Here is a 17,725-nt window from a genome sequence, read left to right as displayed (position 1 = left end):
TGCCCAAACTGGCATCGTGACATGACTTATTTTGTCCGACTAACTGTCCAAATCGCAGCGAATCCACACATTCTATACGCAATCTCTTTTATTGAATAATAATAATGTCAAAATGAGCTGCATGCTGTAAAATACAGACAAGAAGAAGACATTTGTGTGTTTCAGCGTATATTATTCAGCATTGCGTGTGTAGTCAGTCCCAGAACTTTGGTTACAAACGACTTCTCTGCCATGCAAAAACAGACAACATGAAGTTTCCTGTTTCTGAGTTATTTTAAGTTCACCAGTGCAATCAAGTAGACAAGTTGAAAACAAAGAATAACAAGTAGGTTGTGCAGATATTCTGGTGTTGTTACATTTGTCAGATTAATGATTTTATACTTTTACTTTACAGGCTCATCACATCTGCACCATTGAGGATATACTAATTGGAAATGAAAGAGGGAAAAGGTAAGATGTTCTGTTTTAATATTGTCTTGTTTTTGTTGGTCTGTAATTGGTGGATACACACACAGCTCCCTGAGAAGGCGTCATGTTGCAATATTTAGGCACTCGATGATCATGAAGTGTGTTCGGAGAATCTGTACGAATTGGAACAACTGTTAAACTGCATCAGCTACATTAGCATCTGTTGTATAATCTGTCTTTTAGTCTGTAAAAAAAACACTTTAAAATATGCCAATTTGGAATTAGACAAGCCCCATATCCTCATATCGGAGAAGCCTAGGTCTGCCATTTCTTCTTAGATTATTAGCTCAATCGACCTGATTTTATTTTCATAAATCAATGCATGTACAATCGAGAATAGATCATTCCCTAGTTAGATACACTGTTTTTCTTTTTGTTCTCTGTTTAATTTTTGTTGTTTATTCTCTGTTTTTCACCCCTTATTCTATATGTGTATAACTAAAATGAGCATCATCTAAAAATGTGCACATGCAATGTAATTTGTCAACCTCTGTAAATGTCTAATTGATGCCTACGACCAATACAAAAAAGAATGAAAAAAAAGAAAGAATATTAGCTCAATAAATGACCAAAACAATTAATCAGTTATTAGATTATTGTTGATTAGATTTACGTAAATTGATTTATGGTTAATAAACTAATGAGCACCACAGCTATAACATGCAGGCACATAATAGTTGGATCCTGAGCTACTTCATCGAAGATAACAGAGAAGAAGGGAAAAAAACAAAAACCCATCTTTGTTGTTTGAAGTTAGCTCCTCTTCACATTCTTAAGCGTTGTCGTCAGTCCCGAAACAATAACTTAGGATACAAACACAGCCCAGTCTCATATTGGACACACAACCACTCCCATTGTAACTCTGAACCATCTACACACTCATTCAGGAGGCAGCAGTTTCGTATGTTGTGAAATATGGGGTTTTTCAGGGCGGGGCTTGAGTGGTTGCATATTGGGGATTCAAATCTGCAGAGCATCCCCGCGGTGGTGTTAATCGATCATGTGGTTTCCGCTCTCTGGCTGTCTCCAAGTTGGGCGTGGATGTTTGGTCGATTTACAGCGGTATTACGTTACTATGTTGCAATGTAGCAAGTGCTGATGCACGCACATACACATCTCAAAATAGATATTCAGCTGTGCACTCCTTCAGTTCACTATTGATTTTCAGTGATGGGCCGGCCCCGAAACCGTGTCCGTCATAACTTCTGTACAACTATTTGGCTGTGGGGATGCCAATGGTCTCCCTCTGAATATCATGAATCAGGAAAACCGGGGTTAAGATGTGCATTAAGTAGTCAGATATTTGTAACATTATATGCCTTTTAATCTGGCTTTAACTCTCCAAAGCAACCGAGCACACGGTGCTGCTGTGGGATTTCACATAACCCTCAGTTCAGGGAACAAGTGTCTATCAGTCAAGCATGATCCTCTTAAACTGACCAGCCTTCATCTGCTGCCCTTCCCTCTCTCTCTACCTCACTCTCTCTGTCATTTTCTCTCCCTCGCTTTTCTGTGGCAGCTCCGTTTACTCCATCCTCATCTGAGCCTTGTCAAGGCATCTAATTTGTATGTGGGTGAGGGTGTGGGTGTGAGATGATTACAAATGACTCTATTAACAGCTGTGCATTTCATGTTACGGCAGTCTCACATTCAAATGAAAGAGAGGATCTATTCATATGATGTTTGACAGGAGGAATTATTATAAAACATTCTTCTTCCTGTCTGTACCCATCACCCAGGATAACAACATGCACCGTGTAGACATGAGAGGACCAAGGAGCACGTGAAGATGTCCCAGAAGGCAGCTAAAAGTAAGCTCTTCCACTGTGGGCATTTGATTATTTATTTATTTATTTTTTATTACATGTTGCTTTGTTCTGATTGCTTGAATGGGACTTTCCCTCTCTTGATATTTGGTAAAGCAGTAATCTGATCTGTTATTTCTTATGCAATGGTGAGAGGATTATTGACCAAAATGCACTTTCACACAGATAAATGATCCGATCACAAACGCTATTGTTTATTTTATAGTCATTGGGTTACCTGTGCTCAGTGCCACAAGTTACTTTTGCTTTTTTGGCCTTTTAAAATCAGCAGAATGTTAAGACTATTGACCGTGATGTCACAGGTTTGAACTAATCCCAATCCATCCGTCACGGGGTGGTTCAAGGAGTGGACCCAAATGCACAGGCAACGGTTAAAAAAGTAAATTTATTCCAACAAAAAATTACTATATATAAACACTAAATTTAAACAGTAAATTTATTCCAACAAAAAAATACTATATATCAACAGAAAGGTTGACAAGCTTACTCACGGGGAACACACGGAGGAACACGGAGTAGCACAGAGGAACAGACAGTACAATCCCACACGGAGGCAGGAGACAAACAGGGTTTAAATACACGGGGCAGGGGCAGGTGATTTCACACAGCAGGGAGCAATCAGGGACAATCAATAGACAATTACAGGAGCAGGAAGTCCAGGGAACACAGAGGACACACAAGACAAGGACTACAAAATAAAACAGGAAACAGACAAACTCACATCATGACACCATCAGTGTGGCACTGCACATCAACATACTGTATTGCACAATGATTACAGTCCCCACTACAGTTTGCACCAACAGTGATGTTGCTGGGCCTCTAGCAACACAATATGTAGGCACTTCTCAAAAATTGCACGTCTTGTTTACTCCAGATGTTGCCTAAATTATTGTGGGAAAACCCAAAGCTGTCTGTTTGTTCCCCTTTGATTCAAAGGGGGGCCCTTGCCTTCATTCCATAGACAAAGACCCTTTGCAGTGATTCATTTTCAACAAAAGAGCTGCAGTGGCATTGAGGGTTGCTTTATTTTGTTGTGCCATAGACTGTTTGAAATATGGTCTGTCTCAGTCTTAGTTACAGTGAATCTCTTGGTACTCGCTTATATAGACTGTTTAATTGTCTCCTTGGAGGAATAGTTTGATCACCGTGAGGTTTCTCGGCAACCAGCAGAGACTCCAGGAAGTCCCAAAAACTGTGACGCATCGATGAACAGGTTGAATCAGAACAGTTTTTTGCCAAGTGGCTATGCAAATGGTGCATAACAATAAACACAGTGCAATAGTATGATACATCATTTATAAATATGAAAATATACAATCAAATATGTGTCTAGTGCAGTGGTTCTCAAATGGGGGTACATGAAGGCACTCCAGGGGGTACAAGAGATTGAAAAAAAAAAATATATATAAAAATTAGCATCCATTCAAAAATACTTTAAAAATAGTTATTTCATAAATATTCAATAAAATATAAGTCTAAGTTCATGAAGAGAATTGTATATATTATGTATTAAATCAGATACTGATGGCACAGTGCTGTGTATTACATATTTTTTTCAACCAAAAATGATTTTGCACTAGTTAGGGGGCTGAAAACATATTTCACAGAGGGTACATCACTGATAAAAGGTTGAGAACCACTGGTCTAGTGTATATTAACAGAGAAAAGATGTGTAAGGTTGTGTAACGGTAAGAAATGGAGTCAGTGGGGGTCCCGGGGCTTTATTGATGAACCCGACTGCAGACGGAAAGAAACGTTTTTTGTGGCGTGCGGTCTTGGTCCTGATGAAACGCAGCCTCCTGCCAGAGGGAAGGGACTTGACCAGTTTTGGGTGAGAGCGGTCGGCTACAATCTTTCTTGCCCGCCTCAGGGGCCGGGTGGCAAACAAGTCGTGGAGGGAAGGCAGATTGCAGCTAATCACCGCTGATAAGCGTACCAGACGGTAATGGAGTCAGAGAGGATGGACTCAATCACGGCGCTGTAGAAGTGCACCATCATTGTCTTTGGCAGGTCGAACTTCTTCAGCTGCCTCAGGAAGAACATCCTCTGAACATCCTCTTCTTTGTGATGGAGCTGATGTTCAGCTCCCACTCGAGGTCCTGTGGAATGATGGAGCCCAGGAAGGTGTACTGGGAGACAAGAAGAGGGGAAAGAACGCAGCCTTGGGGGGAACCGGTGCTGATGGTCCGAGAGCCTGAGACGTGTTTCCCCAGCCTCGTGCTGCTTCCTGTCAGACAGGAAGTCTGTGACCCACTCGCAGGTGGAGTCGGGCATGTGCAGCTGGTAGAGCTTGTCCTGCAGCAGAGGCGGGATGATGGTATTGAAGGCAGAGCAGAAGTCTACAAACAGTCCAGATGTTGGAGGATGAAGTGGAGGGCCATGTTGATTGCTTTGTCTACAGATATGTTGGCTCTGCAGGCGGACCTCAGGGGGTCCAGGAGTGGGTCGGTGAGGGCTTTGAGGTGGGACATGACAAGGCTCTCAAAAGACTTCATAACCACAGAGGTCAGGCCGACGGGCCTGAAGTAATTCAGTCCTGTGATCCTTGTTTTTTTGGGGGACAGGGGTGATGGTGGAGGCCTTAAAGCAAGCTGGAACGTGGCATAGTCCTTTAAAGATAGTTTTACTCTCTGGTATCAAATTGAAACCATACTGGGTGGAGTGCTTCCTGTAGACCTGGTGCAGTTATCTCTAAATAGCAAGTAGCACATTCATTAATATTTGTTTCAGTTTCAGCTTTCAATACCCAGATTGATACTGAGAGCACCTGCGTTAAAGGGGATGCCAACTTATGAGCAGCACCTTTTTTCACTGTACATTTTTTTTATTTACAATATAATTATATGGTATATTTTTTCATCTAAATATTTATAAAGAAGTATTACTTTGATTTGTCAAAACCTTGAAGCCAGTATGTGTTGTATGTGAAATTGGGTAGTCCATTTCTTTTAATCCGTGTCTGTTTGCCTCTGTTTCTTATTCTTTGATTTCCAGCATGGTGCCTTAGGCTTCTCCCAATCCTCCTCTTCTTCATCTCCTTTGTCACATACTACTGCTCCAATGCCATACTTCAGAGGTAAACACACACAACCATTTATTTATTTCTCCATTCCACGTGGTGTTGAGGTCACACGATTGCAGAAATGTCCATTTCTGGTAAAAAGAATTGAGCTCACAAGGCCTGTGTTGCGCTGAGCCACTAAAAGTTAAGAGAAAAACCCACATTCTGAGCTGCTGGTCAATTTTAGGGCCCTCACACATGCTCATTCCTGTTCTGGACCCAGTTACTGGCCCGCTGGGTTTTTATGGATTCAGCAGCAACTTTCACGCCAGTTGTGGTGATTGTCTGTCTTTCAGCTACGGCGGCACCATCAAGTTTCCGAACAGTAGCAAGTCGCTGTGTGGTGGCTGGCTAACCCAGAAGAAGTGGGAGAGCCTTAACTTTAAGTGAGTAAATGGCACGTCTGTGTGGCACGTCTGCATTTTTTTTTTTTTTTACAAACTGGAGGGAGTGCATGGCTTATTAAGGGAGGAAGGTATGCCAGTATTTTTTATTTGAACATGAGGTGCCAGGCTTCTTGGAAGTGTTAGGTTCTTTACCAGTCATGAAGGAGAAGCATATTTCAGTGAGAAAGAACAGGACGTATAATGAAAAAACAATTTTCCATCTAAATCATGCAAGTTTTAGCAACTCAAGTGGAATGTGTTGATGAAAAGGTTGAGAGGGGGAGTTCAGATGAAACCAATGTTGGCTAAGAATGACCTCTCCATGAAGTTGCATTGTTTGAAGCCATCCAATAGCTGTGTTCTGCTATGTTAAGTAATCACTGTCCCACTTCCCTTAGCCCCTTTCATGTATTGTATCTTGCTCTACTATCAGTTTATTCAGCTGTATATTTACTGTTGGTCTTCAATCAGGCTCGGTTCAGTTACAAAACAGTGATATGGTCTCCATCTGTTTGTCCGAAACTCCTCCAAGGCCACTGTTTATTTCTTTAGCTCAGAAGACCTTCCACTGCCCGCCCTTCGACCTTTCAAACAGTCAACATTCCTAATCCCTGTGTTTACCTCTGTTAAAGAAGATGATTTGCATTCTTACACAAAGTTGCAGGCTGGTTGTTCGCCACATCAGTCACTACAGTCACATCAGTCACATCAGTCACATCAGCCACATCAGTCACTACAGTCACATCAGTCACATCAGTCACTTCAGTCACTACAGTCACATCAGTCACTACAGTCACATCAGTCACTACAGTCACATCAGCCACATCAGTCACTACAGTCACATCAGTCACTACAGTCCCAGGGAGGCCTTCCAGGCAATCCAAGTGACATTTCTCTAATTAGACCCCTCCCCGGAGATTCATCCTGATCTCCTACGAAGAGCTAGCTGGCACACAAGGGTAGTAAATGTCTGAGGGCCTCACTGTCAAAGAGAGTAGGTCATAAACAGCTGGAGGCTGAAGCCAGCGAACACAGAAAAGCGACTGTTTCGTAAACTGTACTACAACCTGCCACAACTGTCTCACTCCACAGGCACGGTGGACGTTAGTGTTTTATTTCCCTTTCCTCAGCAGATAAATGCCAAACAGGGGATCTTAATGAGGGGAATTGCTATTGAATGACATCATGTAAATGGCTGGTCTACTTATAATGGCCTGGTTTACCTGCTTAATAGATACCAGAACATTTGGGAAAGTTAAGACAAGCTTTTCCATGAGCCAATATGAACACTGTGCTGTTTGGCAGCACATTTGGTGCTGTCCATTGTGTGGTTTTGATAGTTTTTATAGCCCCAAAAAAGTTTAGAAAGCAGTTTTCTCCATCCTCGCTGTCTGACGCCTCATTCATATCCTCCCCTCCCTCTCTCTCTTAGCCACAAAACCCTCCTGTAACATAAGTCATCTATACAGTGAAGCCCTGTGTACTGCAGTGTTGTGTTGTGTTGTAACTCCTGCTCTGACATTTTTCATGCAGCATTACCAGACAGACGCAGCTCTTTCTGAAACTGGAGGATTTCTTCTGGCGGGATCATCTGTCAAAGCTGGCATTACCTTATGGCATTAAGGGCAGTGGTATGCTGACTCTACATAATCCTCTTGCTCTTTCTGCTCAGTTTATTCGGCACATGTCTCACATCTTGGTGTTACTGGTTGTTGTACGAAGGGGTTTGATACTTTATTTTCTCCATATATACATTTATTTTTACATCAGGTCAGGTTCACATAACTAAATGATACTTCTGTGTCTGAATTCATGACCCTATCCGGCAGTGATGCTTCATTGCCATTTAGTCACAGGGCTTTGATAAAAGAGGACATATTTGACTATGTGTTTGGTTCATAACACAGCTGAAGCATGAACAAGCAGTCTTCTATGCATTTTGCATATCTGTATTCAAAGTTTTGAAACAATAACACCATTTCAACCTCTCATTTTTTTCACTTTCCCTCCCAGAGCTGCTGCTACTGAAAGTTCTTGCTTTAATTGCAAATTATCAGGTGCCAGCCAACATTGAAAAGTAAGTGTAGCCGCACTTCAGCCAACCTGGCTCATGATGCTAAAGCTCAACGTTTTATTAACCCAGCTTTCTTCTGTTTTAAGTCCATAGTGCTGTACAGTAATAAATTAAAGTCTGGGATTGACAACAGAATATATCTAATAAGTGACACTACTACAGGAATATTTTTCAAAACATTGTGATTGGTTGACAATGTTTTCCAGCTGTTGTACACGTCCTGTTATGTATGAAGTTTCCTTTTCTGCATGACATCATCACTGTGATTATGGGCACTTATGGCCACATGACTGTCCCTCATTATGGTCAAGAAAGCGACCTCGGTGCTGTTGCTCGAGTGATGAATGTGGTTGTCAGTCATGTCTCTCTCAGGGGACATTTTGATTGTCATTGTAATACACTTGAAAACGCTCACGTTTGCATGTGGTGTTTTTCTCCACAGCCTTGAATGCAGAACCTGCGTGGTCATAGGCAATGGCTTTGCCATTAAAAATAGCTCCTTGGGAAGCATCATCAACAAATATGACGTGGTCATTCGGTAAGCACCAAGCAGAAGACCTCGTGAAAGTATTGTTGTTTGAGCGATGACATTCAGTTTCTTGTATTTCTGTTAACTGTGTGTTCATGCTGCTGTTCACGGAGAAGAGGAATTAATTAGGGTCAAAAAAGTTGTTGTAAACTTGCTTTGCTGCTTTTTGATTCCACTCCAAGCTCTGCATTTTTAGGAGCTGACTGTACTACATTTTCAATTCTTGCAAAATTGTGACCCGTCAGCAACGATAATAACATTTTTAAACCCGAGACCTCTTCATAACTAATATCATGTTTAAGAACCTTTAGGACTGATTAATCAGAACCAGATGGATATTTGCTCAATGACCTAAAAAAAAGGGAATTTGATAAATTCTCCCCGCTACTGAAAGCAGGTTATAAATCCACTTGGCTGTTAACGATTGATGGACAGTATCCGACCGTGTGACCGCCTGACCCTGATATAGAGCCGTCCTCTCGGCAATTAGCACACTTTTCTTTCGTGCCTTTAAAGGAGAAAAGAAAGCATTTCGTTTACACAGGGACAAAGGCACTCTGCAAATCTGACTTTACAGCCTTGGAATGAACACATGCATTCTGAGTTTTTATAAGCCTCTTTCAAATAGCCAGAATTTGGCCTGGTCACAATGCTTTCCCCACCACCCCCCCTCCTCCTTCCCTCTCTCACATCTCTCCCTCTCTTAAGGCTAATCGTTCCATGGCAAAAGTAGAGGAAGGTTATTGACACTCAGAACTCAATGCATGTCTGAGAGTTTGACGTCACCGGGCCGGTTCTGCCATAGAAACAATATATATATATATTTTTACTGTATCAATTTGCGGCATTTTTTCGATCGAAAGTTGACTCTGAAAAGGGAGAATAGAAGAACCTGAAAAACATCCTGGCTCGAGTTAATGGTACACGATCTACATCAACAGGCAAATTTGCAACTCTGCGATAACATTATGCTATTGTCAAGGCCTCGCCAATTTTCCAGTAGCTCCTGTAACTCATCTGCTCTCTGTTATTGAGCATTGCTTTGATTAGACTCTCTGAAAAATGAAGCACGTTCTGGGGATTCACACTATATATTCAAAGGCAACAATGACTTTGTGAGCAAAAAACTAGAGCTCCCATGAAAATGAAAATGATTAAATCATATAGAGTCAACCACTCTATTGATATTTGTATGAATGAGGTTTTCTTACTTCAGAAACCAAAAGTTGTGGGTTCACTCAAGCTCCCTATTTATATATACTTTTGGTCGGACTTTATTATTTTCATAAAATCGAAGTTTATTCAATTGAAGAAGCTCACATTGCTTACACATTGTTAAACCGGAGTCAGGCCCACTCAGAGAAATGGATGAGCTCCCAAAAATGGTCCAGGGACTGGGCCCTCCCCAAATCTGTTTTACAAATTAGCTAAAAGTTAGAGCAGTACATTTTGCCAGGTCATGTGGCTGGCAACCAATTTTTTGTTTTCATTGAGCGACTGCAAAAATAGAAATGAAAAAAAACCTTCAAATTCCTGTCACTGAATATAGTGTTGTGTCCCTGCTTTAGATTGAACGACGCCCCAGTGAGGGGCTACGAGGACGACGTGGGAAACAAGACCACCATGAGGTTCTTCTACCCCGAGTCGGCCTCTTACAACCCTGGACTGCACAACGAGCCCGGCACGCTTATGGTGCTGGTGCCTTTCAAGCTGCAAGATCTTCGCTGGCTCAAAGAGATCCTCTATAATGAGAAGAGGGTACAGGATATGTGTGAGAATGCACTCACACACACACACACACACACACACACACACACACACACTTTCCATCTCACTCTGTCTCACTTTCTGTCACTCCCTCTCTGCCTCACATAAACACTCTCCTTTTAGCCTCTTTTCCAGCCCCCGCCAGCCATCCATATCAGGAACAAATACTTAAGAGGTTCGACTTCAGTGATGCCAGTGCTCTTCAGAGTTAAATGTAGTTTCCATCACAGACATCCTTCACTCTGTTGCTCCCGGCACCTCCGGCCTCCTTCCGCTAATAGTTGCAGGGTCATTACTTGCTAATTTGCACATCAATTCGGTTGCCTCCAGAAATGAGGGAGTCATGGGTTCAATTGCATCTCTGTTTTGTGCAAATGAACTCACTGTGGCAACTAAAAACCTCTTACTCTCTGTCTGTCCTCTTTTTTTTCAATTTAAATTTCCCAACATCCGGTGTCTTATCGTCCTCCTTTGTTTATTTGTGCTTTGCAGGTCAGGAAAGGATTTTGGAAGCCCCCTCCCCAAATCTGGTTGGGTGACATGAGTAAAATCCGAGTGCTGGACCCCCACTTTTTGCACCAGACTGCAGACAGACTGCTCCGGATCCCTCAATATCCCAAGAGCAAACAGGTAAGAGCTCCACTTCCACGCCACTGTGTGAGAGTCAAGGACCGTGACTGTGGTGGCAATGCTTCTCCTCAGTTGCAACTCAATAATAATGACTGTTTCTGTCGACCTCAAAAGAATGTTCCCACTAGAACCCGCTCTCTTGTTTGTTCCCTTTCTCCCGTACCTCCCTTCTATCCCCGTTTGCCCTTCACTACTCCCCACATGAATGTTAACAAGGCTGGATGGAGCATCCACTGATTAGCCACAGCTCCTCGAATGCTATCTCTTGAGCGCTGTGATAAACAGTTTACTGGAAAAGGCATTGCTCTTGAAATGTAGCCGGGTCAATAGCAATTTTGAGGATCCAATTACTGCAAAACATGACGAAGATTAGCTTCTACTTGGCATTTTGGTATCTCATTACAAGATAAGCTCCTTGTGTCTTCGAGGCTGCACAGTGAGTCCCTCGGAAAATAATTGGCTGTTGAAGAAAAGCCAACATATTGTATAGATTTCAACCAGATGCTCTGTGTTTTCTAGAAAAAAAGGACAGCTCCCAGTGTTCTATCTCTGCAAAGCTGATTATCTCAGTTTTCTGCGAAAATAAACACTGCGTTGACGGTTCAGTCGGTCGTCATTGAGCATGTTTTGTGACTTTTGGCTCAATAAAACACATACAAGTAAAGGATAAAGTAAAGGACAGACAATGTAACTCCATCATAACAAGCAAAAGAGAAACCATAATCATACTCTAACTCATGACACTGGGACTGAGGAGCAGTGATTGTGCAATGAGAAAACATGACGCATGACCATTGATCCGTTTTTGTTTCACAAACTGAACTCCGACTCTTTGGCTGAGGTGATTGGCTTTTAGACCATTTCACACGCAAAAGTCTTTATTGGCCCATTGCCTCCCGTCTCCAAGTGGGGCTTGTTGTGTGTATGGTAGCGATCGTGTCTGCCGTGGGCAACGAGCCAAGTTTTGTTTTGGTTCTGCTCGTTTGCCTCTCCTGAGCCCTTTTTGTCAAGCACAGAATTCTGAATACTGGGAGGGGGGGGAGGGAGGGGGTTACCCTTTTGGACTTCAATACAAACACAACTAGCTGGTGCAAGAGGAGGGTGAGCAGTGGGAAGGTAGCGATCCTCAGTGGGCTCAGCCGGCATGACCTCTGCCCCATGTGCACAGACTGTATGGGGAGGCCCAGGGGCAGAGGATAGTGGGCAGGAAGAGGAGGAGAAAGATGGGGGGGATGTAACAATCGGGAAAACTGGGTTGTTTGTTTGCTATAAAAGTATTAAAACATCCTAAACTCACATGAGATTAATTCACGGCTGCAAACATATACATTTGTTCTTAAACAACAGGGATTTAATGCATTTAAAGGGAACCTAGATGTATCTCCCTATCTTCAATCTATCTTGTCTTCGTCTGTCTCTTTCCTCTCACCCGTCCTCGGGTATTCCTAATACCAGCGGGAGTCCTGACTGGAGCGGACCTCCTCTCTGCAGACACCTCCCTCCGCTAATGGCCCTGCCAGATAGACAAGGACCTTCTCAAAACACACGCAGGCACAACCTCATACTCTCACACAGGCAGCCACTTCTCCCCCCTGTCCTTCCTTTCCTTTCTGCATTGCAGCCCCCCCTCCCCCCCCCCACACACACATGTTCACACCCGTCTCCACAAACACAAGCCTGTGTTCAGCTCTTGTAGATCAGGCTTGCAGCGGTGACAGCGTGCGGCCCCTCCCTTTCCTCCCCTCCCTTTCCTCCCCTCCCTTTCCTCCCCTCTCACCAAGGCTCCACGGGCCCGCGTCCAAACTATGCGCCGGGCCGCTGCAGAGCTCTGGTGTTGGCCTGTGTGCTGGCGACCACATGAGGCTAATACACACAGAATGTCAGCTGTGTCCCATTGCAGGTTGCTCGTCAGTTCCTGAAATGAAGACAAGTCGTGCTCAGTACACGAGCAAATTGATCTGGCTTTTTGCTTTAGAGAAGAGAAAGGGCTGTGTTACAGTTTCTTATCGAGGCTATCGTGGTTAAATTTGGTGCACGTAAGCAGACAGACTTTGAGGCACTCATGTGCTTTGATGAAGGTCTTGCAGGATGAAAGGTCTAGTAATTGTTATTTGCATAGATCCAACTCTGGAGACATTTACTTTCTATCTTGCAGACAAACACACACAGTGCATATACTTCAGATACGCTCAATTTTCGATTTTTGTGAGAATTAAATAGAGATAGATCTCGTATCTGTCCGCTAAATATGAAGCTGCAGCAAGCAGCTGGTTAGCTTAGCTTAGCATTGAAACTGGAAAGATCATCGAAAGGTTAAAAATCCACTGACCAGCAGTGACTTTGAAATAGTCGGGCAACCCGCAGAGAGAAGTCACAAAAAATAGTCCCGTACATAACATAAAACCACATCTTGTCATTTTTTTTTCGGGATGAATCAAACAAAGAGATGCTACATGTTCATTAGTGAGCTTTCCAGGTGTTAAGGATTTTCTTTTTCACAGAGCCCGCCAGCTATAATGCTAATAAACTGACTGCCGGCTGTAGCTTCATATCAAACGGACAGATCTTAGAGTGGTATTAATCCTCCAATCCTCTCATCTAACTCAGCAAGAAAGCAAGTAAATGTTCCCAAAGTGTCAAACTATTCCTTTTAACAGAAAAAGGTATGAAGAGCCTGCTGTTCTGTTATTTGTGAACAAACAGAATCAGAGGAACCTTTTTGCAACTGGGAAACATGATGTCTACAAATCAGGGAGAGGATTTTAACATTTTAATAATTTATATAAATCAGCTTATCTGAATTCATGTTAAAAGGACCTTTTGCTTTGGTAAAAATCCATGTTTTAGATAATCAGTAAACCCTTGCTAGAGGAAAATGTAAGAAACACTAGCATGTGCAATATAAATGTACTTCCAGGGCTCTCACAGAGGAAACTTGATGATAACATGGAAAGCTGCAGAGAAGGGGGAAGTGAAAAGGCTGTTGGGGAACGCTTACACATTTTGGAGAGGGATGGAAAGGGAAAGTTTCTTCTATCTCTCGGTCATGTGGAAGTGATTCTCCTTTTTGCCTCTGTGAACATGGATAATCATTGACAGAGTTGTATGGGAAACGGCAAACGACACAGGGAAATCTCTGTGCACAGGCAAAGCCAGCCGGGGGCAACACAACCAACATGTCTCAACTCATTAAATTGCACATTATTTTTTTCATTATTTTTCAACAGATCTCAGTGAGGTCAGTTGATTTCCCTTTTATTTTTTTTATGTTTTCAGCAAAGGCAGATTACAACTTCATTTTGGCACTTTGTTTTTCATGCCCTGGGATTTGTTTAAAATCTCTTTCAGGCGTTGGGTTAGGGTGTAGTCGTGTGTCATCAGGGCTGGAGGTGATTATCTTTTTCATCTTATCTCTTTTATCTCTTGATATCTCTTTTTCTGACCGTCACTTTGGAAAATAGCATGAATGAGGTTGCGAATCATTGATATTCTATTTGATCTTCAATTCAATGTATTCCATGTTGGCCAACATCACAAACTTGGCTCAGAGGGCTTTACACTCTGTCCTCATATTTTTTCCTCTTAGGGAAAAAATAAGCATCAGAGGAGGGATCCTTCTCCGGGGATGGACAGAAGTGCAATACATGTCATGTGTACAGAAGTAACAACATATATAGTTGTTAATAAAGCAGCAGTTGTTATAATACAATGTATTAATTATATGAAAAGCATTAATGGTATCAGTAATAATACAAATAATGATAGTTGCAGCGGGTGTAAGCAGGGCCATGGCAGGAGGCACGACTAAGCAAAGTTAATTAAGTTAGTTAAACAAAAGCGAGCACGTCGCCTCTGAGCCAAGTTCTCTCTAAAATGTTCAAAAAATAAATAAATCATTTGAATACCTTTTTAGCTGAAGGTGAAACAGTTTCTCAAGTATTTTGCTCAATAACACTGTTCGGGAAATGAGCCTCAAGTTGTTACTTGTTACTGGCATCATGAGTGATTTTCTTCAGAAGAGACAGCTCTAAGATAGTGACTAATCTGCTGGAGAATCACCCAGTTTGCAGGTTTGAGCTGATGTGAATAAACTCATCACTCATGCAACACAGATATTGTGAAAGCTGATGGAAGACGGGATACATTAATATGTGATTGCACAGCATATGTGGTGTTTTGACTGTTTATTTGACCTATTGTTATAGTTACCCCGTCTCTGAAAAAATAAAGCTGCGAGACAATTTGAGCAATATCTTTGTTTAAAATAAAATTGTAATACTTTGAATAGGTTTATCTGGCAAATGTAATCCCACTATTGCCAATGTCCGAATGTTCCGTTAAAGTGTTACGGTTGTTTTGTTATATAGAAGCTCACTTGACGTTTTTCATTACATAACAGTAATTTTGGCAGACGCTTTATTTCAAAGCGACTAAGATAACAAGAGCTACACGTCATCACAACATGTTCACAACGGTTAATGCTGAGGTCATTTGATAGTATTATCCAGATGGAGAAGGCTTGTAATAAACTGCAAGTGAAGGTCAGCGCCTGCACGTGTCTGTTGCCCTCTATCTCCATCTAGTGGTGGGATGGGAGGCTGCAGTTGAGTCATGGTATTCCTGTTCAAGCTTTCATTACACAACAGATGCGCAATTAGCATTTTCCTTCTTTTTTTTACATAAATTGCTCATTTCATCACCTTTTTTATTTGCCTAGCAAAGGTGGTATTGAGTGCATATTTAACACCTTACTCACTGACACACATTTGTGGGTTTCATTGTTATGTGTGTACTGCATGATGATATTTATAATAGTCATCTGATGGGATCCATTTTGGTTTGGAGAAAAATGGCAAAATTACAGGGACATTTTGTGCATTTTTTTCTGTAAGGATCTTTTTTGATACCGTACCACGGGGCTCTCATTATCTTTTGTTTGTTCCAGCAGCCAGTGCATCCTACCACGGGTATCCTCGCTGTGTTTGTTGCTCTCAACTACTGTGATGTGGTCCACATTGCTGGCTTTGGATACCCCAACACAAAGAACCAAAGGCACCCTATCCATTACTACGGATACGACACCATGAAGTCCATGAAGGTGGGTAGCGCCGGCCATCTGCAGGACCTCCGATGTAGTCTCTTTAATTTGACACACTGTGTTTCTTTCTTTTGCAGAATTCTTACCATGACCTAAATCATGAATCAGAAGCCTTAAAAAGACTGGAGGATGTTGGGGCTATTTTGTACCTTCACCCACATTTATGATACACCAAATCATGAAATTTGAATTTGGTTTAATGTGCCTTCTGCAGTGGGATACAAGAGTGGTGCATTAAGACACCATGCGGTGACTTGAGTCACAGGCTTATCTCCCTGGCGCCTTACATTCTGTCAAACTGAAAGATGATAAGATGATTTCACTGCTTTTTAAACTGCTTTCCTTCAATTTGTTTATAACCTTTGGTAACCTGGCTCGGCATTTTGCATAGCGTTTAAACTTTTCTAATTTGTATGGGGTTTGAATCACAACTTTCAAAGTGAGTTTGCAGGACAATATTCATGTGAGAGTTGTCTTGTTTGTGATCAGTAAAGTCACATCACATTAGGCCAGAGTTTTTGATAATTCAATGCTTCGATGTTGTTTTTAATTCATGCATATCATTGAGCTGTAAAATTAATCAAAATGAATTATTTCTCACTCAACCTGGTTTGAGATTAACTTTTTATCAAGTCAGAATCTGTTTTACGGTAAAGGGGTGTGTTAGAATCTAAGTTTTTTAGGTGAACTTCACTGTCAATGTACATTTTATATTAAATGAAAAGAAAATTAATTGATCACAAACCTAATTTGCACAGGATTAGATTCTTTACTTTTAATTTCTTGGACTGGAAATACGACTTGTATTTTGCCCATTTGTGTGACAGTTGTTTGGGAATTTTAATTTATTTCATCTTTATCATTGTTATAATTTTCTTTCTTTTTCAGAAACAATACCAGTAAATGGTACCACTGGATATTTTGTAATGTACAGAATGAAATACATTTTTAATTAAAAGGAAATCGAAATGAAAGGCATTTGAATCTCATTTGATGTAGTTTTTTTGTCAATTAATTATTAATTAATTATTGAACAGGCACACACACACACACACACACACACACACACACACACACACACACACACACACACACACACACACACACACACACACACTATGGAAATCACTACACATCCATTCATTTACCATCGTGAACCTGCATTGAGCTGCTGTTAACATTAATTGTAATATCACTGTCCACCACTAGATGGCAGAGAGCCTCTATTGCCTTCACATGCTACAGTAGGGAACTACTGCACTGCACATGGTGCAGTCATGCAGCAGCCCATCTTAAAGTGCTTGGTGTAATAGTAACAGCAACGCTAGCACTCGCACATGTTTGAGGGAACGCTTCTGCACTATGAACATCTGGAAGACCAGAACATTGCACAATGCTTACAATTGAGAATTATAAACATACAGTTGCCGCTAGCGACAGATGTTAATGACGGCTTCCACCCTCTGTGCGCACGGCCTTCTATTAGCGTTGACATGAATGGAGTTGTGCCCTTGGCATTCATGAACTAGGCTCACTCATATGGTGGAACAGCATCAGCAGTTGACATTCTTGTGCTTTCAATCATAGGGATATCCAGGAAATGCTTTACTCTTCCTTCTACTACTACTAATACTACAACTACAACTACGACTACTAATATTACAACAACAATAATTATAGTAAGAGCTTACATGTCGTACCACATTCCTGATGTTCTGGTGTGAATGTCTTTTTCTCACCCAGGTAAAACGTGATGCTCACCTGAATGCAGTGTCATCTCTTTTAATAGTGATGTATACCTTCTCTTCAAGGTCAGACTGCAAGACAGATGAAAGACGGATGAACTGTCTCGGTGTCTGCTACTCGCAGAGCTCATTGCGATG

At 41.7% G+C, this 17,725-nt stretch overlaps 1 protein-coding gene across 3 annotated transcripts; it reads left to right on the top strand.

Moving 5' to 3' along the window:
- Positions 1–424: 424 nt before the first annotated feature.
- Positions 425–16,816, top strand: st3gal4 (ST3 beta-galactoside alpha-2,3-sialyltransferase 4). 3 transcript variants are annotated; one of them, XM_079225231.1, is made up of 11 exons: positions 425–450; positions 2,208–2,279; positions 5,292–5,373; positions 5,655–5,744; positions 7,278–7,375; positions 7,758–7,821; positions 8,261–8,356; positions 9,916–10,105; positions 10,607–10,744; positions 15,693–15,842; positions 15,920–16,816. In XM_079225231.1, the coding sequence occupies exons 2-11, from the start codon at positions 2,258–2,260 to the stop codon at positions 16,007–16,009; spliced, it is 1,020 nt and encodes a 339-aa protein (XP_079081357.1). In that variant the 5' UTR covers positions 425–450; positions 2,208–2,257; the 3' UTR covers positions 16,010–16,816. The 3 variants fall into 3 exon arrangements, with proteins under 3 accessions (XP_079081357.1, XP_079081358.1, XP_079081356.1); XM_079225232.1 differs by lacking the exon at positions 425–450 and having other exon boundaries at positions 2,151–2,279; positions 16,731–16,816; XM_079225230.1 differs by lacking the exon at positions 425–450 and having other exon boundaries at positions 2,151–2,279.
- Positions 16,817–17,725: the final 909 nt, after the last annotated feature.

The sequence above is a fragment of the Taurulus bubalis genome, assembly GCF_910589615.1.
Source record: "Taurulus bubalis genome assembly, chromosome: 10".
NCBI classification, from domain to species: Eukaryota; Metazoa; Chordata; class Actinopteri; order Perciformes; family Cottidae; genus Taurulus; species Taurulus bubalis.
This window is presented reverse-complemented; position numbering and strand designations above follow the sequence as displayed.